Raw genomic sequence first — 23,802 nt, 5'->3', positions numbered from 1 at the left:
CTTCCAGGCTACACAACCCACAGAAATGTTCGGTTTGGCACACAAAGTGCTTAACAGAAGTCAAAATTATTTGCCAGTATTTTTTAAAAAATTAAGAGATTTTACATTTTAAAGACTCCAGATTTCTTATTTTTTCTCAAGAAAAAGTGGAAACTCTAGCCATACTAGGCATACATTTCCACACTGCCACACTTGGCTGGAGAGCCCCCTTGGGAAGCAGGATGTTTTCCAGAGTTCACCGCTGTCTCTACCATTCCCTGCAGTCTCTCCAGCACCGGAGCCAAGAGACATTTCCATCTGTCATTGAGTTTGTATCATCTCATTTATTAGAGGAGAGGAAGATTTCTCCCTATCTTCCATATCCCTGTCGCTTCCAAAAGGGCGGGGTGGGGGTGGGGGAGTGGGGGCTTTCAAAGGAAAGAACTTTAAAAAAAAAATGAAGGGACACAGTGTTCTTGTTTTTGAAAGTAAAACTAAACATTTTAGTACACCTGAAACTAATATAATTTTATATGTCAATTATACCTCAATAAAAAGGAATAAGAAACCCCCAGTAGAAGTTATCTCATTGGTGCAGCCATTGCCTGGCATGGGGAGGGGATGATCTTTGGGGAGTCACAGACCCTGACCTGGGTAGTGGTTTCAGGAGTGGCCGCAAACATACAAATTTCTCAAATCTCTTGCTAAGGATCAGCATATATGTTAAATCTCAGTAAGAAAAGCTTCCAGCTGTATTTAAAAATTCTTATTTCTTAAGTTGGATAGTATGTACATGGGCGTTTGATATATTTTCTTTAAGTCTGTCTGTCTGAAATACGTAGAGTAAAACATTGCTACTACTATGAATAATATGACTAGGTATTTAATATACAGAACGATAGGCCTGGCCTGCTTCACCCATTTATCCTGCCTGCCTGGTTCCTGTGGGTGTTTGAGTTTGTGACTCTTGATCCAGGACTATGTCTCATTCCACAGTTGGGGAAACTGCAGCTTATAGAAATGATAGGATTTGTCCAAGGACACACAGCAAGAAGATGCCTGGGTTTGCACTAGAACCTTGGTCACCTGACCCTGCAACCGTTAAGTATTTAGCGAAACCCACTGTGTACTCAGCACTAAGGGCAGTACCGTTGTAAGCAAGATGACCGTGGGCCTGCCCTTTGCAAAGGCCACTGTTCTGGTGCACTAGTCACATGCCCTCAGTGTTGAGATTCTACTCATCTAAGTGGGTACTGTTCTTGTCATACAGGCCAATACGTGTCAAGTACTTAAAATAGATCCTGTCATGTGGGCTCATGAGAGGCAGTAATGCCCGTCCCTTCCCAACATTGCGTGCGATGAGGGCAACTTGGAGAACCTGACGTCTGCCATGGGGGGAAGTCTTTACACCACTGTCATTAGCAAATGCTACAAGTCAGAGTTCTATACGGTTATTTTAGGGGGCGGAGGTGGAGGCAGTGGCGGACGGCCAGTTGTTAACTATTTACCAGCACAGTCCCTGGCAAGCCATCGGTCAACGTTTTGCCTTTATTATCATTGTTATGCATTGAACAGAGACGGCACGGGTAGCTGGAGAAAACTGCATTAGACTGGCCGGGGTGTCTCTTCAATTTCTCTTAGGCAAGTGGCTTCCATCCCTGAGATGCCATTCACTCTCCGGGAAAAACAGAGACACTAAGACCTACCTTACAGACTGTGTCAGGGGACGGGTGTAAGTAAAGGCTGACCCAGTGCCCGATTCACAGGAGGCGTCCATTAAACATCAGTCGTGGCCTCGCACGTCCTCACCCGGGGACAAAGGTGACAGGAGTTGGAAAAGAGCCTGGCCCCCACCCATCTACCTTGTGCTGGCCCTGGGAGGCAGGCCTCAGAAAGCAGAGCTACCCAGGGCCTGCTCTGTTTCCACGTCGCTCTTGTCACACAAGGGGCGAGGGCGCAGCAGAGGCCAGCTTTTCTGCCGTATTCCTGGAAATCATCAATCTCTGCCCTTCACCCTCCTCCCTTTTTCTACCACATTTTTTTTTCCTCCTGGATAATGAGGCCTCCGGAGACCGGTGGAGGTCTGAACCTCGTTATGGCTCTCTCCGTAGGCCAGCATCAATAAAGGCCGGCAGACCAGGGAACTGGGTGGGGGTTGGGGCAGGCAGGCAGGCAGCGGGTGGGCAACTGGGGAAGGGGGGGACTTGCAGGCTTTCAAATCCCTGGATTTATTTCACAGTGAATTATAACTGAACTCTTTAGTGCCCAGGCTCACAGTGGGAAGGGTGGGAATTCACCCAGGGGGCAGAGCAAAGGCCTGAGTGGGAGCCGGGCCAGGGGAAACTGGTCTGAATCCCAGACAGAGAAGACCTCCGGTAGTGGGGCATGAGGGAGGTCTCCTGTGTCTGCTCTGTGGAGGAGTGTGATTCCCCTGCCTTTGGGTATGTGGAATCAGGGCAGGGCAGAGGGAGGGGAGGCATGGCAAGGCACGATCCCAGCTCTCATCCTTCGTGACCCTGGCCTCATCCCCTCCCTCTCTGCTGCTCAGTTTCTCCATCTGTACAATCAGGGGCCTGTGCTGGATCTCCAGCCTCCTTGAGATTCTGACCTGGCGGTTCTGTGCGCGCCCCTGGGTGTGTAATAGCACACCAGCATCCACTGGGCATTCGGTGAGAATCTACACGGGGACTCTGGGTTCGTGATGGGGCAAGGCACACTCAGGGCAGAAAACAGATGAGGAGCTTGAGGTTAGGGAGACAGAGCTGTCTCGGGTATGCATGGGAGAGTCAGGGGCAGATAGAGGGGCAAGAGCACGGGTGGGCGGGAGGCGGAACAAGGCGAGAGAGGTCTTGGGAGAGGCGAGAGAGAAACAGAGCGGAGACAGGGGCAGGGGGAAGGGACTACAGTTGGAGGTGGGACAGAGGGCCGTAGGTGAGAAAGAGGAAGGAGAAGAACGCTGGGGTGCACGGGGGAGCAGAGCAGGCCGGCCCAGTCCAGTGCCAGCTCCACGGGCGGAGTGCTGAGTAAGCCCTCGCAATCACGCCCTCAGCTCATTTGAGAAACCGTACACCCGGTATCGGGTTCTGCCTAGCTATCCGGAGCGAGATCTGCAGCAGGACAGCAAGGCCTCCCCGCTCCGCGGGCAGAAAGCCTGGCCGGGAGGGACATAGCCGTACATCGTCCTGCACGCCCTGCCTCCCTCCTTCACCTTCTCCAGGGTGAGCCCGTGCCCGGAACCGGTGCTACCTGAGGCCCAGGATCCCCGCTGCCCTGGAGGGCAAGAGTGGGGTCCCGCAAAGCCTCTAGGACCTCGGATAGATCAGGCGACGAGGGGGAGTGGCCAGCTCCAAAGCGGGCCTGGGCAATGGCAGTGGGTGCCAGGAGGAGGCGCCTACGTGGCCTTCTGGCCAGGACCATGCCAGCTTGGCACTGTGGGAAGAGCACCGCACTTGGACTCAGGCTTGGGTTCGAGCCCTCGCACTCCTGAGAGCTCAGTGTCCAAAAGTAGGCGGTGGAGGCGATGCCATGCCCCCTGCTCCATCCAGCAATTCTGAGGTTTCAGGGCAGTCTTGTGTGCAGGGTGCTGGGCACGCGAACACAGTGGGTGCTTCATAAACGGTGGGTGTTACTAATTCCCATATTGCAGATTAACTGCTTTCCACCAAAGGAGGTAAGTGTGGAGAAGGATCCCAGAAGTCTAGGCCATGGAATGTTGAAAGGCCTTCTAAGGGCTCGTCTAGAGAAGCCAGACTGCACCATCCTTACCAGTACAGACTTCCCAGTCAGACATAACATGGGTTTGTGAGCTGACTCTGCTTTCTGTGTGGTTCTTGGTGCCTCAGTTTCCTCATCTCTAAACTGGAGACATCAGTCCTCTTATTCCTAGGCTGTCATCAGGATTCAGTGGAGCAGGAAGTAAAAGGTCCTTCGGAGGGACCTGGAGAACTGACTGTGAACGGTTCCCACCCCACACGACAGGTGCGACAAGTCAATGATTCAACATATATACAAGGACTGATGCGGGCTGGGGGCATAGCGAGTGTCCAACAGGGTCACTGCCCTCCCCTCGCCACGGGGGGCGGCTCTGTCACTCACCTCCACCCGGGTGGGGTTCAGCCAGTGGGGGATGTCACGTACAGTCACGTTCACTGGCAGAATGATGGACTCGCTGTTGTGGTCCAGGCACGAGGCGACACACTCCGACCCTGAGGGGAAGCACAGTGTGAGGCCACAGCTCAGCCCCCAGTCCCCTGATGTCCATGGGCTGCTCTCATACAGGGCAGGCCCTGTCACTCTGGACTGGGCCACCCTGGCCTTGAGGGTCAGAGAAAGAAGGGAACTTCCAGCAGGGCAGCCTCTGGTCTCCCTGACTCTGCTCTCTTGTCTCCAATCTAGCCTGCACCCACCCACCACCATGTTTGTTGGCCCCGAGCCCAGTTGGGTCGTGCCCTTCCTCGTTTGAAAACTTTACAAGATTCCCCACAAGCAGGACAAAGTGCGATCCCCTTTGTCCAGCGTTTGTGGGCTCCCATGGTCCGGTCAATCTCATCTGCCATTAACCATCTTCACGCTTTGGGTGGGCCAGCCAGACTGCACTAGGTTTTCCATCTGAGTCCTGCAACAACCCCTCGCCTCTATACCTCAGCTCCCATTCACCCCTTCTCCTGAATCACCCCCATCTATCTGCCTACTCAAGGTCAAATCCCATCAGTTCTTCATGGCTCAGTTCAAATCCTCTGAGCAGCCTGCCCTGATTTTTGCACCTGAGTGAGGGCAGTGTGCTCTCATCATCGCTGAGCAATGATGAGTCTCTCAGTGCCGGCCTTACCCCCTCCCTGTGCCTACCTTTCCTCAGTTACAGTGATGCCCTGGATGGGCAGGGATGAGGGTGACTCATCCGTGAGCCTAGCCCAGTGCCTGGTAAGCCATCAGCCCGGCACATGGTGAGCCCATGAATGCGGCACAGCCTCTTAACCCCTCGCTTTCTGCTCACACCAGGCTTGCACACATGCCTCCCGAGCTGTGCCTTCAAGACCCTTCACACTCTTCTTCAACTAATGCACTACTTATGGCCCTTTGGACCTCAACCCAAGTGCCACCTGCTCCAAGAGGCCCTCCCTGCTTTCCTGACAGGCCAGACCCTCTGACAGGCACTATGCCAGCATTTGTCATGGCTTGGTGACTGTTGTATCAACGGCTTTCTCCCCTGACGGACTGTAAACTCCTGAGCCCTCCCTGTGCTCCACATTCCATGCCCAGAGCCTGGCACTGTGCATGGCAGATGGTGGGCACTCAGCAAGTATGTGAGGAATGAGCAGAAGAGACAGGAAGTGAGTGCATAGACGGACAAGGAACTGAGTGAGTGAGTGAATGGGACGGTGAGTAAACGATCAGTAGGCATTCTGGTATCTTATGAAGGAGGAAGTAGGTACACAGATGGAGGATTGCATGGATAAAAGACTGGGTACCTGGATAAGGGAATGACAAAATGAATCAGGTAGCTGGTGAAGGCACTGGTGATGAACTGGAACAGGGTGGTGCTCCACAGAAACCCTCGGTCCAGGGACTTCACAGGTGAAGACAGCTGACATCAAGCTGTGGCTTGGTTGCCAAGCTGACTATAATTTGGTACATTGATTCTCTGCCCTGACCTCACGCATTCTGGAGTCTCCTGAAAATCAAGCCTATCCCATGAGATGTCTCCATGACTCTCAAATGGTGCTCATCCATGTGGGCAAAGCACGGACATGTCAGAATCTGACCAAGGCCCTAAGGAGGTCATTCCTCCAGCTTACTGCCAGGACCACCCTTGAATATTAAGCGAATCACAAGAGACAGCCAACTCTATTCTGTTAGCCACTCTATAGGCTCCCTTCCACGTGTGTGGGTGGGTGGATAAGGGTGATGTCTGAATGTGTATAATCCCCCCACACACATATACATACATACATACATATATATATATATATATATATATATATATATATATATATAGTTTATCTACCAGTTCCCTTTTTAATGCCATTTTGTAGTCCTCTTTAGTGCAGAAGACTCACAAGGACCGGAGAGGGGGGTGACAGCAGGTCTAGGACAGTGTTTACAACCTCTTCTCTTTAAACACAGGGACACCAAGCCCAGAAGTGGGGACAGATTCCTGGCCAGGCAGGTGGTTGTCATAGGTCACTCATCCTCCTGAATATCCAGCCCGTGCGATGGGTCGTCATCACACCCAAGTCTCAGGTTAGACCAGTGCACAGAGCTCAGGCTACAGAGAAGGTGGTTAGAGGCCCAAGAATTAAAACCCACATCCCTCTGCCTTCCAAGTCCAGTGATAGATACAGATCAAGAGAGGAAAGAGAAAGGAAGGCAGAGGAGAGAAAAGAAATGGGGAGGGGATGCAAAAGTACCAAAAAGACGAGTGATGGGAAAAGGGGACAAGTCACTAAGCAGTTGGAAAAACTCAGTGCTCTGTGTCTGTCGTGAGTTCACGTTCTAAAGGAGCTTCTAGAAAGCAAGGCAGAAGTGAGGCTGTGATGATAAAATCCTCTTCTGCGAAAGCAAGAGGCCGCCTCTGAGGGAAAGACAAAGGCTATCTTATCCCAAGAGGGGAAAAAGGGGGAAAATATGGTCAAGACAGGAGGCCACCACTGCCCTCCCCTTCTCCGCAGCTCCCTCCTCTGTGTTCCCCTCCCCTCCCCACAGTGCTAGGGCTTTAGGACCAGGCTGCTGTGTTGTGATATATGAAACCGAACTGGCATCCTTACAGAGGGTGATCTCACCAGGCCCCTGCCTGTAGCAACTTTCTGAGGGCTCCTAACTGCCACAGAAGCCTGCCTGTGTTGAGTGGGAGGGGGGTCCAGAGCGAGCTCCTCTGGGTGGTGCCAGAATGTGCCCCCCAGCGTCTAAGCCCCTGTGATGGGATACACCCCTCACCCCTGATTACAAGGCCTTTGATCAAATCCCCTCCTCATGAGGTGGGCTCTCCCCAGGGAGGGGCTCAACCTGGGAATCTGATGTGGGGGCCTTTGCAGGTGGGGAAGGGCAGGGACCTGGAGGTTTCCCTCCTTCCCAATCGTTATCTCCCAGTGTCCCACACTGCTTTTTTTTTTAGCTCCCCCATATCCCCCCAGCCACCCTAGATCACCATATTCCTTAAAGGGGCATCAGCATGGCAATGGGGACATGGGTACTTGGAAGGGAGGGACATTCAGGTTCTAGTGTCATACCAACTTCTTTCCCTTTCTGCTTCATCACAAAAAAGCTCCGTGGGCAAAGGAATAGTACTGCCACACCTCTGCCTACCTCTAGCTAGGTAAGCAGAGAGCCAGGTGATGTGTGGTTGTGGCATGGGAATGCAGTGTATGTCCCGAGGTTGGCCACAGGATGTGTCTGTGTACATGTGAGTTATGTTTGCCTTCCGCACATCTTTATGTTTCAGAGCGTAAAATGTGTCTGTGCTTGTGATGTGTGTGTAATTATGTCACAGGTGTGTACGTGCTATGTGTAGCTCTGTGTGTGTGTGTGTGTGTGTGTGTGTGTGTGTGTAGGTGACAAGTTGATGCACTTATCTGGCTAAAGTGTACATGCCAAGCATGAGTTTATGATGTATGTGCTTGGGTCTATGTTTGGTCATTAGGCATTTGTGCTTGTGTTTATTTTTGCATGTGTGAATATATTTGAACGTATCAGTGGATGTAGACATGCAGGAAGTCTGTTTTTATGAGTTTTCTTAATGTTTATTTTTGAGAGAGAGAGAGAGAGAGAGAGAGAGAGAGAGAGAGAGAGAGAGAAAGAGGAGAGACAGAGCATGACCAGGGGAGGGGCAGAGAGAGAGGGAAACACAGAATCCACAGCAGACTCCAGGCTCTGATCTGTCAGCACAAAGCCGACACAGGGCTCAAACCCATGGACCATGAGATCATGACCTGAGCTGAAGTCAGATGCTTAACCAACTGAGCCACCCAGGACCCCCTATAAGTTTTTGTTTTTGTTTTTAAATAAAAGTCACTTAATCAAAAGATTTCCTCCCATGGCCACTTAATACCAGTCCTGAGTATCACTGAATGAATATTCACTTGTATACACTGAGTTGGGGGTGGGACCCCATCACAGAAATATGTGTCTAGAACCCCGCACACCCATCAGGACTGATGGAGAGAAGAAAGCATTGGCCTCAGGGTGGAACAGCCACTGTTACTGACAGGTAACTACACAGCAACTACACAGGTTGCTACACCTGTTGCCCCAACCATCTTGAACGCCTATATTGGCAGACCCACAAGATGCCACCTCTCTGCAGCCATCCTGGTCAGGGTCCTTTGGGTTGGTGCCTCTGTAGAAACTTACAGTACCTTTAGAATCATCAGAGAGAGCAACCATGCGCTCAGAGGTACTCTCACCAAGTTCTCTGGACCAAATGCAGGAATGCTGATCCCTACTCTACATTTAGGTGAAGAATTGACATGCGCTCTCAGGCTCTGTGTTTCCATCTTTGAAAGGTGATCGGGCCCCATACACCTCCCCTCTCCCACCACGGGCCTCGCTTCTGGACAAGAAGTGACAGCTCCCATCGTGCTGGGTGTAGAACTTGTTGGCTCTGTGTAACTGGGAGTGACTGTGTGCAGGATAACCTTCTGCTCCAGACATCCCTGGTGATTATCCCATAAATCACACTGGCCATGAGAAAGAACATCCAATTCCCTGGGCTTTTCATCATGGTCAATTAGGGAATCAGCCCAAGAGGTCAGTATCACCGCCCTTAGCTGAGGTCAGACTCAATGCACGCTCCAGTTCCCCAGAAAGCCTCGGAGCCGGTGATTAATGCATCCATCCAGGCACCTGGTTTCAACCAGGCAAATCCCTGGCATCAAACCCCAGGTTGTCTCTTCTCACTGTGAGCACTCTGTGAGCTCGCCTATCACCACGCAAATCATATTCTGAAAATGCTATTTATCTTTCCAGTTGGAGGCAACTGGGATGCCACGGAAAAACTCAGGCTTTGGAGTAGAAGAGCCCTCTGGATTCAGGGCATGTTCTGTTATCCCTTCAAGTCCCAGTTTCCTCATATGTCAAAGGTCATTGGGCAGATAAGATATGGTGCCTCTATACAGTGCTTGATGCAGGGCCTGGCCCATAGTAGGTACTCATGAATGATGAGTATTATGCAAAATTTCAGATTCCAGATAAAAAGGCATCTAGGACCACCATTGCTTTCCCAAATGTGATAGGTGCTTCCACATCTCCTTCCCTTTGCCACATGGTTTCTTCTGTCTGGAATGCCATTTCCCACCCAACAAGCTCTTGCAAATCCCTATGTAAGCGTCCCTTCCTCTGAGAGCCCCCTCTGTCTCCTGATTCTGCGGTCAGCTCTTCTGTACTCCAGGAAGACCCTACTCACCACTGTTTCTCTAACATTTGTGCCTTTTACTCTTTCTGGGAGCAAGGACCTGGTCCCTCTCATCGTTGTTTCCCCCTCACAGGGCCTCACGAGGTAGAGGTGCCCAGTCATCCAGCGAGGCACCAGCCCCAGGTTGCCAGAAGGATCTGCCCCTCCCGCCCGCACCATCACACACACATACACCGTACCGATGGCGTAGCCGTCCGGGCACTGCAGTTTGAGGTTGCTGTTGAGCTGGTCTGGGGCTGAGCACTGGCCTTGCATCTCCTGGCAGATGTGGAAGGAGCCGCTCCAGGTGCCATCTTTCCGGCAGTGGATGACGTTGCTCCCATGTCCCTGAACACCACGCAAGAACAGTCAGGATGACCAACAGGGATGACCACCCTCAACATCATAAGCCCCTCAACAGAAACGAGGAGACTGCTCCTTATCTCCCAGAGCCCTAGGAGTGTTCCACAACCAGTTTCTGAACCATGTACAAAACCCAATCACCCTGAACTAGAGGCACTGTTCACATCTCCATTTTACAGATGGGGAAACTGAGGACTCCGTGCAGAAAGAAGTTTGCTCAAAGCCCCCCAGGGAGCCCAGGGAGCCCATCTCCCAGGTTGCCTATGTCCTAGCTTCAAGCTCTTTCAGAGATTTGTCAGAGGGATTTGTTTTGTGTGTTGATCTTTTTTTTTTATAACTGAGAAGGTAGGGGACCAAATGCTCCCTAACTCATACAGCAAGGAAGAACATGGGTCCTAGGGCTGTTCATGAGAAGGTAGCCACAGAGCAAAGCTTACTTAATCTCAGCCAGTGAGAAAGTACCCCATGTCAGGGCTCTGCCACATGCTAACTTGGCAGGCGAGAAGCTTTTTCTTCCTGGACACTGCCTTCCTCTCTTTTGCCTTCCCTTCCTTCCTTTTGCTCCATTCCATTGCATTCCAGCAACAATGGCACCAGGAGGGTGGTGTGGGGATACTTCTATCTGTGCCCTCCCATCAACTCTTTAAAACAGGCACAACACAGTTTCTCAACCCTCTGCAAGGTGGTAGGCAAATGCAGCTTGCAGACATGGTCCTTTCTCTGAGCCCCCTTTCAAAGTCTGGGCTTCTAATGGGAGGTCCAGCTCTGTGGAAATGTCAGACCTTCCCCTGAAGCCAAGGACCATTTCTTAGTGCCCAGACTGTGCCCAGCTCTGTGGGGTCCAAATGTGAAGTGAGCCAGTATCTGCCACAGTGAGGCAGTCATGTCCGTGTGACCGTGCTCGGTAGCAGTGCCATGACAATGTGGGGAGAGTAATTTTGGTTGTGAGGGGCAAGCAGGGAGGGCCCCAGAGAGGAAGTGATATATGGAAAGGAGTTTTCAAGGATGCATTGAATCAGAGGCAGAACAGGGATGGAAAGACTTTTCTGGAAGGCCAAAGGGCATGCGCAAATGCAAGGAAGTACAATGAGCAACAGACAGCTCCCCAAGGTTTCTCATCCTGTGATCCAAGAGAGGAGGAGTTGGTAGGGCAGAAGCAGAGTGTGGCTTCAATGTCAGCTTATGGAGTTTGGACTCTGTCCCTTGAGAATGGAGAACCATGAGTGGTTTCTGGACGGGGGTCCTTCCATCTGAGAATACACTGTACATTCTCTCCCTCTTTCTTTTTTTAAAAGTGTTTATTTGTTTACTTTGAGAGAGAGAGAGAGAGAGAAAGAGAAAGAGAGTGCACACGGGAGAGAGGCAGAACAAGAGGGAGAGAGAGAATCCCAAGCAGGCTTTACGCTGTAAGCGTGGAGACAGACACAGGACTCAATGCCACAAACCATGAGATCATGACCTGAGCCAAAGTCAAGAGTCAGATACTTAGCTGACTGAGCCACCCAGGTGCCCTGTTCTCTCCCTCTTTCAAGCTTTTGATCAGAAGAGAAACTCTGTATGAGGCCAGAGGAGCTGATCATGCTCTACCAATGTGAAAACCTATGCAATGGCTCCTGTGTCCTTTAGCCGCCATTCAAACTCCGGTGTCTGGCCTCCAGAGCCCCCACAGCCTTAACCTTGGCTAATTCTCCATGCTCTCGCTCCCTACAATGCCACCACCAACGTTGAATTTTGGTTTAAATCACCTGCATTCTCAAATGCACCATAGCTCTTTCACAACACCATGCCTCTGTACTCACGGGCCTTCTGGCTGCTTTGTTTCCCTCCCCGCCCCAGCACCTTGTCTGGCACAAACTATCGTGTCCTAGTGCTACTCCAACTCTGCAGAGTGTGCTACCTCAACGTCTCTGCCATGCACTGCCTTGTTGTTTATCATCTGTTCCCACCCAGATGATGAACTCCCTCAAGGCCCAAGACGGTTCCCCACTCGTCCCTGCATCCTCAGGGCCTTTCCACAACTTCTAATAGGTCCTGATAATTTGGTCCATTCATTCATCACTCAGTAGATATTTTTGCTCACTCAAGAACTATCTGTTTAGGGGCACATGGGTGGCTCAGTCGGTAAAGCATCTGACTCTTGATTTTGGCTCAGGGCAGATCAGGGTCATGGGATCGAGCCCTGCATCGGGTTCCTGTGCTCAGCATGGAGTCTGCTTAGGATTTTCTCTCTCTCCCTCTGCCCTCTGCCCCCTCTCCCCAGCTTGTGTGCGCTCTCTCTCTCTCTCTCAAAAACAAAACAACAACAAAAAAGAACTATCTGTTTAACAAAAGAAAAGATGTGGCGAATCGGTAGAGTTATGGAATGAATTTGTTTAATAAGCAAGAGCATAAATGAATGTGTGGGTGAGGAAATAAATGCATAAGTGAGCAAACGAAGAAATGGGTGAATTAGGGAATAAATGAATGAGTGCATGTATAAGGAAATGAATAAGCTCTTTCAAAGAGCTGATGCAGGCTGAGGCTACCCTGTCTGAGAAAACAGCTGCAAGGAGACAGGATTCAGAAGAGAAAGGGGGTGGCGGCGGCGGGGGGGGGCCTCTCCGGGCCTCTCATGGGTCTTTCCAAATGCAGTGGGAACCTCTATGGCCCCGGGAGAAGGGTGGCCCATCCCAAGCATGCAGCTGTGGGACGACTCACAGAGTCCACCCCCAGAGATTGTGTGTGACATCAGGGAAAGTTTAGGCAGCTTCATGTGGCTTCAGAGAACCGACTCTCCCTCCCGGAGCCCCAAGCCCCAGGCCCCATGATTCTGCTGGGCCCTCGGGGGAGTAGGGAATTGACCCCAATTTCCTGGAGCCTTGGCCTGGGCCTATGATGCATTTGGCCTCCAGCCCCCGAAGGGCTGCAGACCTCAGCACTACGTGGGCCAGAGTTGGCTGGGGACCTCGGTTTGCAGCAGAGAACGTATTAGAACTAGCTGGAATCTGCTCAGGGAATTTCGCCATAGAGAAATCCACTATAGAAGGCTCTACCATAGAAGGTGGGAACATAAAGGTACTGGTGTTGCTGCCTCCAGCCCCTCTCCCTCCTGCCCAGCTCATCGGGCACTTTCTACTGCTGACTAAATATGCTTTAAAGAAAAAAGAAAAAAAGATGACAACCTTCTGCTAAGACACCTTAGACTTCCAAACAAGGCATACTTGTGGGCTGGCACTCCAGGGCCTCCAGAGCGGAACCCAGATGACAAGTCTAGCCCCATCTCTTGCTATGCACCTGTCTTTCCTTCTAGTCTCACATTCCTCTTGCTTCCCACCTCCACATCTTTGTCTTTGCTGAGTCCCCTGCACAGCAGACTTCCCGGAGCCTTTCTGGATTTCCACATTCTCTTTTAGGACTAGATCTTGGTGCACTCAGCGCTTACCTACCAGCTAGGACAGAGCCTCAGAATTAACCCTTGATGTTAAGTCTATTGTGACCATGGAAGACTGGACATTGAGGATACAATCTGATAGAACCAAAGACCGCTGGGCAAGAAGCCTGCTGGGTACACTTGGTTCTGAATGCACAATTCCGAATGCTAAAGTGAAATCGCTTCCAAGAGGGCTGAGCATCCCTCAGCAAAACATTTTGCCTCTTTGTGCCTGTGAATCTATCTGTATAAAAGCATGTGTGGCTCTCTCAAAGTCTCTTTAGTCACAGGGGCCCCAGAAGGGCTGAAGGCATATCATAATTATATTATCAAATACCCACCATGTGCCGAGTGTTTTACAGGTATTTCGAAATCCTTTTAATGACATAGTAGAGTAGAAATTATATCCCTGCTACAGATTTGGAAACTGAGGTTTAGCTAGCAAGTGAAAAAGTGAGTTTTTAAATGCCACTGTAATGGTCAGGAGCATGAACTCAAGCCAAATTCAAGCCAACTATGGAGATTTAAATCCCAGCGCTGCAACTTCCTAGCCATGGTTATTCAGGGAAGTTCCTTAACCTATGTCCCTTAATTTTCTCAGCTACTAAATGGGCATGGGGTCCACTACCTGACACAATCATCACGAGGACCAAGTAAGTTACATTATGGGAAGCATTTAGAGCTTGAACACACACTGGGGCTCTCTGTCACCTAAGGCTCAGGGCCACTCTGTTCCGCTATATCTAGGGTGACTTCAGAATCAACCCAAGCATCCCCAACATCTTAGAAGTGGCAGCAGCCACAGCAGGAAGGCAGCATGCCCAAGTCATGGAGATTGCCAGTGTCAGAGCTGCGTCTCCTGACTATAAGCTTCTGTGCCTGTACTGCAATGGAGGGGAGAGGCGGGTAGGGGAGGCGAGATGAGGAGAGGGGGAGAATCAGATTTCTTCTCCTTAGCAGAGATGGGAATAGACAAAATCATGGCAGAAAGACACATGGCAGCCTCAGAGCAGAACAGAACCAGGCTGTACAGATGGGACATAAAGAGCTTAAAGCCTTGGAGGCAGGCCGACCTAATAACGGGAACCTCAGGTCCACCACTCTTAGCTATATAACAGAGAGAGAACCACCTTACCTTATGGAACCTCAGCCCCCTCATCTACAAATTGGGGTAGTAATGCCAGACTGATGCTGTGGGGCTTAAATAAAGTGTCCATGTAGAGCACTCAGCCCAGGGACTAGCAAGTAATAAATGCTTAATAAACCGCTGCTATTAATTACTTGCCTCCGTCCCCAGGCAATGCGTTGCCCCTATATGCACATTGCATCTTCCAGGTGAGGTACAAGGGTGACATGTAGCCCTTTGTGTAGGAGGAAGGATGGGCAGAAAATCTGGTATGTGTCATGCCTCGGTTAGGAGATCGGAGACTTTAAGTTCTGACTCTGCTAGTGACTTGCTGTGTGACTCGAGGCAAGTCCCTTCCCTTCTCTGGCTCCAGTGGGGGATCTCCTAGGTCTTGGCCACCTCCTGTGAAGTTTCTCACTTCCTCTAGGAAGCCCAGAGTGCCTAGGCAAGAATTTCACAAGGCTCAGCCTAAAAGCCGCCCCTGCTTGGAGAGGCACTGTGCATGCAAGAACTGTGCTGTATCCACAGCAGAGCCCATAAAGGCAGGAGCCAGATGCGTACCACTAGTGGCAGAAAGGCTTTCGCAGCCACCTCTGTGACCCATGTGATGAACTGGGTGCATCACTGATTCTACCCCCACCCTTCCGGTCTTGCTCCTCCTGAGCCACTGAAAGCCCCGTTAAGAGCATTACTTGGTCGACAAGCACCTTTAGTCTCTCCCTCCCCTGCTGCGGGCCCTGTGCACGCATCTGCCACAGACTCTGTCCCTCCTCCCCTAATCACCTGCAAATTCCCCACAGTGCTTCTCTGCAAAACTGGGCCTGAGTTATCACCTTGGACAGCTCAGGAACATCTGAGCTGGATTAAATGTTGGGACACTTAGCACTTCTCCCCAGCTGTCTGGGGATGGAGTTCTTGCCCTTTGGCACTAGCCTGCCCTGGAAATGTTCGGGGGTAGTGGGAAGAATAGGGCTGTGGGGCCCGTCAACACCGCCCACTCACTCGTAACTATGCACAAGAACTTAGCCTCCTAGCCTTCTTTCCTCATTGGAAGAAGGGGATGATGTTTCTTCTTCAAATGTTTGTTGTGAGTTGTCGAAATGAGTGAAAGTCTGGGGCACCTGTCTGGCATCCTGGAAACACTTTAAAAAGCTGTTATTACCAAGGTTCTTGGTCATGGTTCACAGGAATAATAACGCTATAAATTTGAGAGCTGAACTGTCCAATACGGTAGTTACTAGTGTGACTGTTTGCATTTAAATTTGAACCATTTGAAATTAAATAAAGTGTAAAACTTGGTCACTCAGTCACTCCAGCCATATTTCAAGTACTCCATAGCCAGATGTGACCAGTGGCCGCCATATCTCAAAGCACAGATAGGGACTATTTTCATCGTAGCAGAAAGTTCTACTGGGCATTGCTAGGCTAGAGAGCCTATATATTCTACAGTTTATTTGAGCAAGAAATTGGGCTTCCCTATGGTTCACACCAATCTCCCCACCCCACATTCTGGTTTCATGCGTGATAGATGCCGCCCTCTCTGACTTTCTGGGGCTTGCCTCCCACAGAGGGATAACTTTCAAGATATTGCCTTTGTTTCCAGATTCTATAGGAGCCCACATGGAGCATCAGGGATTCTCCCCACTAGAAGTGACCTCAAAGGGAGGTGTTTGTGGTCTGTGCCTTCCCCAGGGCTGCCATATATGGTGACACAGGTTGTGTACTGTACAATTTCAGGGTGGTACTCGTAGGCATACTGTACTTTTACTATCTCATGTAATCCAGACAAACTATGAGTCATGAGAAAACTGACTCTTAAAGGATTAAACAACTTGCCCGGGTCCTCCCACGAGGAAGTGGTAAAGTCAGGATTTGAACTCAGAGTTCATCGTGGCTCCCAAGGCATAAATGAAGCAGAGGTTTTATTTGTTAATGTGCTTTTAGTGGCAGTGGGAGGGAGAACACGAACCTCCCCTATAGTAGTCCCTGTCCCTGCTGCCAGGATCTGGAACTTGTTTGGAAAGCAAAGAATTCCGACTCTATACAAGCTGTTTAATTCAAGATGCTCTGGGTCGTAAGTTTCTGCTGTGTTTACAGGCAGCAAGAGGGGATCTGAGGTGAATACTAGATTTGGCTCTCAGGCCCCTGGTCTGAGGGTAGAGGAAATTCATTTTCGGTACAAACTAGAAACGTCAATTGTATTAGGAGCCCATTTGGCACACGTCCCCTCATTCTTTGCGCCGACAGGCAATACCCTGCCCCTCCGCGTCTAGCCTCTCCACCGGTTGCCAAACAGAACTGCTTGAGTCGTCTGATAAATTTACATTTTCCTCTCCTTTAAATACAAACTGGCCATGAAAGGTACTTGGCAGGCCCCAGGCAGACTGGGTTCCAGTTTGATAACATGACCACGGCCAGAATATTATTTGGCTCAGCAGTTTGGGTAACTGTTAGCAACAGTTTTATGTAAGGGAGGGAGAGGGGAGCTGATCAGCCTGCATGAGGCCGGGGTAATCTCTGGCCTTTGCTTGTTCCTGCACTGGCTTCTGCTTCCCTGGCCGTCAAGGCTGGGAAGGATTTGGGTACACAGACGTCCACGGGTGTACTCTATGAAGGGTTTTCAACTGGTGCCTGTTGGATTCAGTCTGTCTGCAGTTGGGAGGACCTGGACTCTGATTCTGACTCAGGTGACCCCAGCTGTGTCACCTTGGGTAGCTGACTGACTTCTCCCAGGGTGAGTTTTTCTCATTTAGAAAATAAGGAGATGGTTCTGGATGTTCACTGTGGCTCTTTCTCATAGCTTGACATTTCCTGAGCACTTACTAGGTGTCTGGCACTGTCCCAAGTGCTGAAAACTCAGGGAAGATTAAAGAGGTGGTCAAGCATTTCAAAGCCTGGGGAGGGGGGCACCTGAAATGAATCGCAGCACAGTATGGCCAGTGCTGGGGGGTGGGTGGGCTGGAGAACCCCAAGGAGGGACACTGAGCCCAATAGTAGAAGGGATCTCAAGAAAGAGTTCCTGGGATTGATAGTCACCAGAGTGGGGGGATGGGCAGAACAGGTGAAGGGGAGTAGGGGTACAGGCTTGAATAGTAAGTCACAGGGATAAGAGGTACAGCACAGGCAGTGTAGTCTATGGTAGTGTGATGGCATTGTAAGGTGACAGGTGATAGCTACATGTGTGGTGAGCACAGTGTGACATATAGACTTGTCGAATCACTATGTTGTACACCTGCAACTAATATAACATCATGTGCCAATCATCCTTCAGTAAAAGGGGTTCCTGGAGGAATGGGTGCCTGAGCTGACCTGGGAAGGAAGATTAGAAGTGAGGCAGCTGGAAAAGGTAAGAGAAACTCTTTAACTGAGAATGCAGAGGTAAGAGGGAAAGCAGTCTCACTGGTGATGGAGAGGCCTTGAATCCACCCTGAGGAGCTGGGAGTTTATCCCACAGGGGATGAGGGTTACTGGTTCCAGAAGGGTTTTAAGCAGGGGAATCGTCGTGACAAGATCTATGTGCTGAACAAATCGCTCAGGCTGAAACACAGAGAATGCGCTGGAGGGAGGCAGGGGGCTAAAAGCAGGGAGATGACCAGAAGGCTGCATGTGGCCCAGGAAAGAGATGTCGATGGCCTGAGTTAGAGTGGTGGCACCGGGGACAGGGGAGAACAGCTTCAGGAGATGTCCTGGAGGCAGAAGGGGTAGGACTTGGTTTGCATGTGAGGAGCAGGAGAGAGAGGGGCTTAAGGATGGTGGTTTGACAGGGCCTGGCATCTGGGGGGAACTATAAAGATGGGTGAGTGCTGGCTGCAGGTGAAGCCTGGGGCCCATCCAGCTGAACCCTAGCCTCACCTGGCTGAAGGTTCTTGCACACCTGCGAAATACGGGGCTCAGTGTACCAACCAAACAGCGGGTTCTATCACAGTGGAACCGCTAGTGGGTTTAGGCTCCTCTGGAGTAAGCTGGCCTCTTGTTCCCCCTTCTCCATCCTAGATTCCCCCACCCATCTCAGAAGCAGCAAAAGCACTTCAGTCACAGACTCCTCCCACAGGAGTGGGTGGGAATGCCAGACTTCCTCCCAGGCACAAGGGGATGGAGACAAAATCCCAACCCTGCTATCTCCTCCTCGTCTCCCTCTCTTCCCCAGTGTTCTCCAGACTCTACACTTCTAGTCTGAGCCTGGTTCCCCTTCTCTTCATGCTGCCAGAACCAACTGATGTCTTGAGGTCATGGGATTAGTTCTAACACTACACATTTTACAAAGCTAAGAGTCTCTGAGCCAAAATATGGTGTTCAGGGAGGACAACAAGGCTCAGGGACATTACAAAAGAATATAACTAGAACACAGTTTTTTAATTTCTGCATTGACAACACTGCCATATCTTCAGAGTCTACTGGAGGACACTGTTCTTCAGACACAGGTCGGTCTTCGGTAAGCAGATAGGAGAGGGCCCAGAGCACCGACCTCAAGTTCAAGGAGCCTTACCTGGGCAGCATCGCTGTCTTCACACTTGATCCTACACTCGCTGTTGAACTGGAAGCCATTTGTGCACTGGTAGAGCCCATGGAATTTCGGCGGAGGTGGGTCACAAGTCACAGGAACACAAGCTCCCTCCTGCCAGCTGCCATCTTGGGTACACTGAGTCTTGAAGGCTCGTCTTCAAAGAAGAGATAAAAGAAGAGATGTCGCAAGGACCAAATGGCTAGACTCCTGCCCTCCCCCCCTTTCCCTTTCCCGTTCCTGATCCCCTACCTGTCCTTTTGGTTGGTAGGGGGCATGCATAGGGATTGAAGAAAATTCATTCACAGAACTTGAGGCAAGCAAGAGTTTCAGACAGTGTCTCAGTTGCGTGTGGATTAAAATAAAATTCTAGCCCTGCAAGCTCCTGCCCTCTCTCTTCCTTCTAGAAGGTTCTTATGGGTGCTAGTACAATGATGATATTAACACTCACCATTTGTTGAACAATTACTATGTGCCAGGTACCTTGCAAACACTTTATATACACATCCTCATTTATTTTTCACAGTCATCCTATGCAGTAACTGATATTATCATTCCCATATTATTGCTGAAAACTAGAGGCCCAGAGAAGTGAACTCACTTGCCTGAGGTCACACAGCCAGTAGGCAGTTCCTAACAATGTCCCTCTAGATTCTCACAGGGCAGCATGTAATGAACAGTGGCTAATCCCTCTAGCAAAGAAACGAGTGCTTCCTTGTAATCAGATATCCAGACCTGGCTCTCTTTGCCCCCCAGAACTTGTGTGTATTTCCAGCCCTACTTACTTCTTTGACTTCCGGGAGGAGCCAGGCACGTGGTATCCAGGTTTGCACTTGTACTTGCAGAAAGAGCCCACTTTGTGCTTGTTCTCTCGGCACCGGGCTGTCTGGAGGTCTGCGTTGGGCACCGGGGGTGGAGCTAGGCACATGAGCTCACACAGGGCCTCCGGGAAGGACCACAGTCCATCCTCCATACAGGTCAGCAGGCTGTTGTTGCCTGGAGGACACAGGCGGGCAAGGTTTAGCAGATGGGGCAGGAAGGTGTGGGGGATGGGTCTCTGACAGACAAGCTAACTTACGGGTTGCCTGGACTTAAGCCAACTTGAAGAGCCAGAAGGCTCTTGGTCTTGGAATCCTAGACCCTTCCATTTACAACTGAGAGACCCTAAGGAGATCCAGAGAGCTGTGACAAAAGGAGACCCAACCTGGCAAGTAACTCACCCCACATCTATAGTAAATGAAAAGTCAGGGATACTGGCTCCTGATTCTGAACCCCACATACTGCATAGGAAAGAGACTTCATGCTTCTTCCATCCATCCTCCTTGGTTTGCCAGGCGGGCATCTGAGCCTAGAGATGAATGTACCTGCTTTCTGATCATTGACACAGGAGGCCCCTATCAGAATCTACTCTGAGCTCTGATGTCAGGGTGCCATGTGACCTCAAACTGCTTGCCGTTCCTCTCTGGGCCCTGCGCCCCTGTACTTATCCTAGCCCCCCTCGTGCCTGGAAGTGACAGCACTGTGGTATCTGGAGGCTTGATATTTCTTTCAGGCCCCAGTGTTCAATGAAGCTTTGCCAAAGCAGCTGAGAGAGCAGCACTCCCCTGTAGGCCGTGCCAGCTCCAACAGACGTGCTGACTGCCACCGGGAAGCTGGCCTGATGGGGAACGTTGCAGATAAAAGTAAAACACGAGGTGTTAGGCTTTTCACTGCCAGGTCATATATTGTCAATGCACAAAAACCTCCCCCAAGACAATTAGAGATGGACCTGAAGCCTGGGTTTCTCAAGGGGAAACGCTCGTCTCCCCAGTTATTACTGGACGGTGTTAACAAGCAGGGCTGGAAGCACGTGGGAGGCTATGGGGATGTGAAGGTTGGAGGGGTGGAGAGATGGGGCGAGATGGACCTTCACCACATCCTGAGTGCCATGGACACATTACTCAATTATTCTCGCAGCAGGCCCATGAGAAATAGAGACTCAGATGGTGAACTGACCCAACCGAGTCCTCAGAGTTAGTAAAAGGCAAACTGCAGCTTCGAACCAATTTTTTCTAGTGACAAAGGTGTTATTATTTTCCATGGAAAGTTGGCTACATGTGTTCAGTGGAGCCCTTTTCTCTGAGAGCCAAATGAGAGAGGCAAACCCCAACTCTCCTTCAGACAAAATGAAACATTTACGAAAAGTGTCCAGAAAAGTACTGTCAGGTTCCTTATTTGCTTCTTCACTCCATACCTCCTAACCTCACCTTCATCGGCAGATCTGAGGGGCCCATGTGAATTGCACAGAGGCCTTCATCCATCCAACAAGCATCTACGCAGTGCTATGTGCCAGCTACTCTTCTGTATGGTGGGACAAACTCCTCAAACACAGCCCTCTTGGAGCTTATATTCTAGTGTGATAGGGAGGAACTGAATAAACTATATGAAAAAGTAAATTGTTTGGTATACTAGAAGGTGGTAGATACTCCAGAAACAGATAAAGGAAGAAGAAGAAGAAGAAGAAGAAGAAGAAGAAGAAGAAGAAGAAGAAGACGACAACGACGACGAAGGAGAGGAGGAGGAGGAGGAGGAAGAAGAAGAAGGAGGAAGAAGAGGAAGAGGAGGAGGAGGAAGAAGAAAGAAGAGGAAGAAGAGGAGGAGGAGGGGGAGGAGGAAGAAGAAGAAGAGGAGGAGGGGGAGGAGGAAGAAGAAGAAGAAGAAGAAGAAGAGGAAGAAGAGGAGGGGGAAGAGGAGGAAGAGGATGAAGAGGAGGAGGAAGAAGAAGAAGAGGAGGAGGAAGAAGAGGAGGGGGAAGAGGAGGAAGAGGATGAAGAGGAGGAGGAAGAAGAAGAAGAAGAGGAGGAGGAAGAAGAGGAGGAGGAGGAAGAAGAAGAAGAAGAGGAAGAAGAAGAAGAGGGAGAAGAGGGAGACGAAGGAGAGGAGGAGGAGGAGGAAGAGGAAGAAGGAGGAAGAAGAGGAAGAGGAGGAAGAAGAAAGAAGAGGAAAAAGAAGAGGAGGAGGAGGAAGAAGAAGAAGAAGAGGAAGAAGAGGAGGGGGAAGAGGAGGAAGAGGATGAAGAGGAGGAGGAAGAAGAGGAGGAGGAGGAGGAGGAAGAAGAGGAGGAGGAGGAGGAGGAGGAGGAAGAAGAAGAAGAAGAAGAAAAGGAAGAAGAAGAGGGAGAGGAAGAGGAGGAGGAGAAAGAAGAGGAAGAGGAGGAGGAGGAGGGAGAAAGAAGAGGAGGAGGAGGAGGGAGAAAGAAGAGGAGGAAGAGGAAAAGAAAGAGGACATAGGCAGTGCTGGGCACTCTTTCTATAGGCTCCTTGCTCCCTGACCCCAATCACTGTCATCTTTCTCTTCTTCTGTCAGTGTGATCCATCTGGTGAACACGAGGCAACCTAGTGTCCGTGAACTCCACAAAGGATTGAATGTTGATAAACAGTGATAACGCAAACTATAGAGATTTCTACATCAAGTAAAAGATTATTCATTTGGCTTCCATAGAAGCAGAGAGGTTTCTAGAACACCAGAGACTACAAACGGCTTTTTACATTGCTTTTGTGACTGGGGCAGTGTTTTGGGGTACACAGGCATAGCAAAAGCTATAGGCTCCTATAAGCTTTTAGGGAAGGGGGAAGAGGAGTTATAAAAGATATAATCTGAATTGACCTCTCTGAATTCCCCAGGAAAGATAAAATATCTGTGGAAAAAGTGTTAGGACTCCTAAAAGTATACCGTATCAGCATTGCAAATTATAAAGTGAAAGTCATGGTCCTTTAGTGGCAAGATAACATAAAAATTGCAAAATGTTATTCAAGAGAGGAAATGTGTGTGTGTGTGTGTGTGTGTGTGTGTGTGTGTGTGTGTGTGTGTAAGAGAGACAGAGAGACAGAGAGAGACAGACAGAGACAGAGACAGAGAGAATGCAAACCAGAAACGTAAATTCTGGGAGAGGGTATATAGGAGTTAGCTGTGTACCACATTCAAAAGAAGAACCACGCTAAAGCAGGAATTGGTGGTTCAGGACCATGGACATGCCCGCACCCCAACAACAAACAAAATCCAGGAGATGCAGACACAGAATCAGTATTGCCATGCCCAGCCGTAGCCACTACTCTATATCTACTATATGGCATTGAAGAAAGGGTATAACACATGCTATCCATGTCCTGCCCTCATCCCCTTAGCCCTGACCTCTGTATTCTGAAGGATGGTTAGTGTACCTGCAATCCTGTGCTGGAGGCCTTTGGTTGTGGTCATGTGTGCATGCTCTGCCTGTGCATAGGGCAAGCTCACAGTGCTGCTGGGAAGAAGCATTCAACCAGTGATGGAGCTGGTGGATTAACATGCCAGTTCCCAGAGCTGCGGTACCTTTGAGGAGTATTCTGCTCTGTCTCTCACAGTTCCCCAAAGGGACTGAGCTCTGGTTGCCCACAGCAGTATCTGGCTCTAAAAGAGACCCTGGATGCTTCTGTCACGTCCATGCCTCCTGATCTCATTCCCTGCCTGTGTTTCCTGGGGGAACATGATGATCTCTGGAAAAGGACATGCGAGCTGAGATCAAGAGACAGATGCTTAACTAACTGAGCCACCCAGGTGCCCCTCATCTGTTCATCTTTAAAGTCAGGAAAATAAATCTTGCTCACCCTATCTACAAATGTGCCTAAAGAAATTTCAATCTCTAGTGAATATTAAAATAATTATAAATGTACTGTCAAAGAAATGTGCCTGTTTTTATTATTTTATTCAAAAGATTACCCAGAAGACCAAATCTCTTTGGGAGCACCTTTAAGTCTGAAATTAACCTAGGGCAGAATACAAGTTGCGAAGTACCAGGAGACCTAACATCTGATTTCTTAGTATGTCATACATGGTGCCTGCATCCTGAAGCCAGGGAATGGACCTTGTTCATTCCTTTAGTGCCAGACCCTAGCCTAGTGCCAAGCACATAGTAGGCCCTTCGTATCCATTTGTTAAATGCATGAACTATTATGAATCTGCATGTGACACTGAATAAGTCACCTAACCTCTCTGGCCTTAAGCCAAAGCTGTCTTTGAGCTCA

At 50.0% G+C, this 23,802-nt stretch overlaps 1 protein-coding gene across 1 annotated transcript in view; it reads right to left on the bottom strand.

Moving 5' to 3' along the window:
- The window catches only part of PAPPA (pappalysin 1), a 241,865-nt gene that overhangs the window by 26,884 nt on the left and 191,179 nt on the right, over nt 1–23,802 (bottom strand). The window contains exons 16-19 of the mRNA XM_023242643.2: nt 19,549–19,759; nt 18,749–18,920; nt 9,565–9,712; nt 4,075–4,184 (exon numbers count right to left, since the gene is read on the bottom strand). Coding sequence (XP_023098411.1) covers nt 4,075–4,184; nt 9,565–9,712; nt 18,749–18,920; nt 19,549–19,759 — 641 coding nt within the window. The remainder of the gene's footprint in view (nt 1–4,074; nt 4,185–9,564; nt 9,713–18,748; nt 18,921–19,548; nt 19,760–23,802) is intronic.

Source organism: Felis catus, chromosome D4 (genome assembly GCF_018350175.1).
Source record: "Felis catus isolate Fca126 chromosome D4, F.catus_Fca126_mat1.0, whole genome shotgun sequence".
Classification (NCBI taxonomy): Eukaryota; Metazoa; Chordata; class Mammalia; order Carnivora; family Felidae; genus Felis; species Felis catus.
Note: the sequence above shows the minus strand (reverse complement) of the source record. Positions and strands in the feature narration are given on the sequence as shown.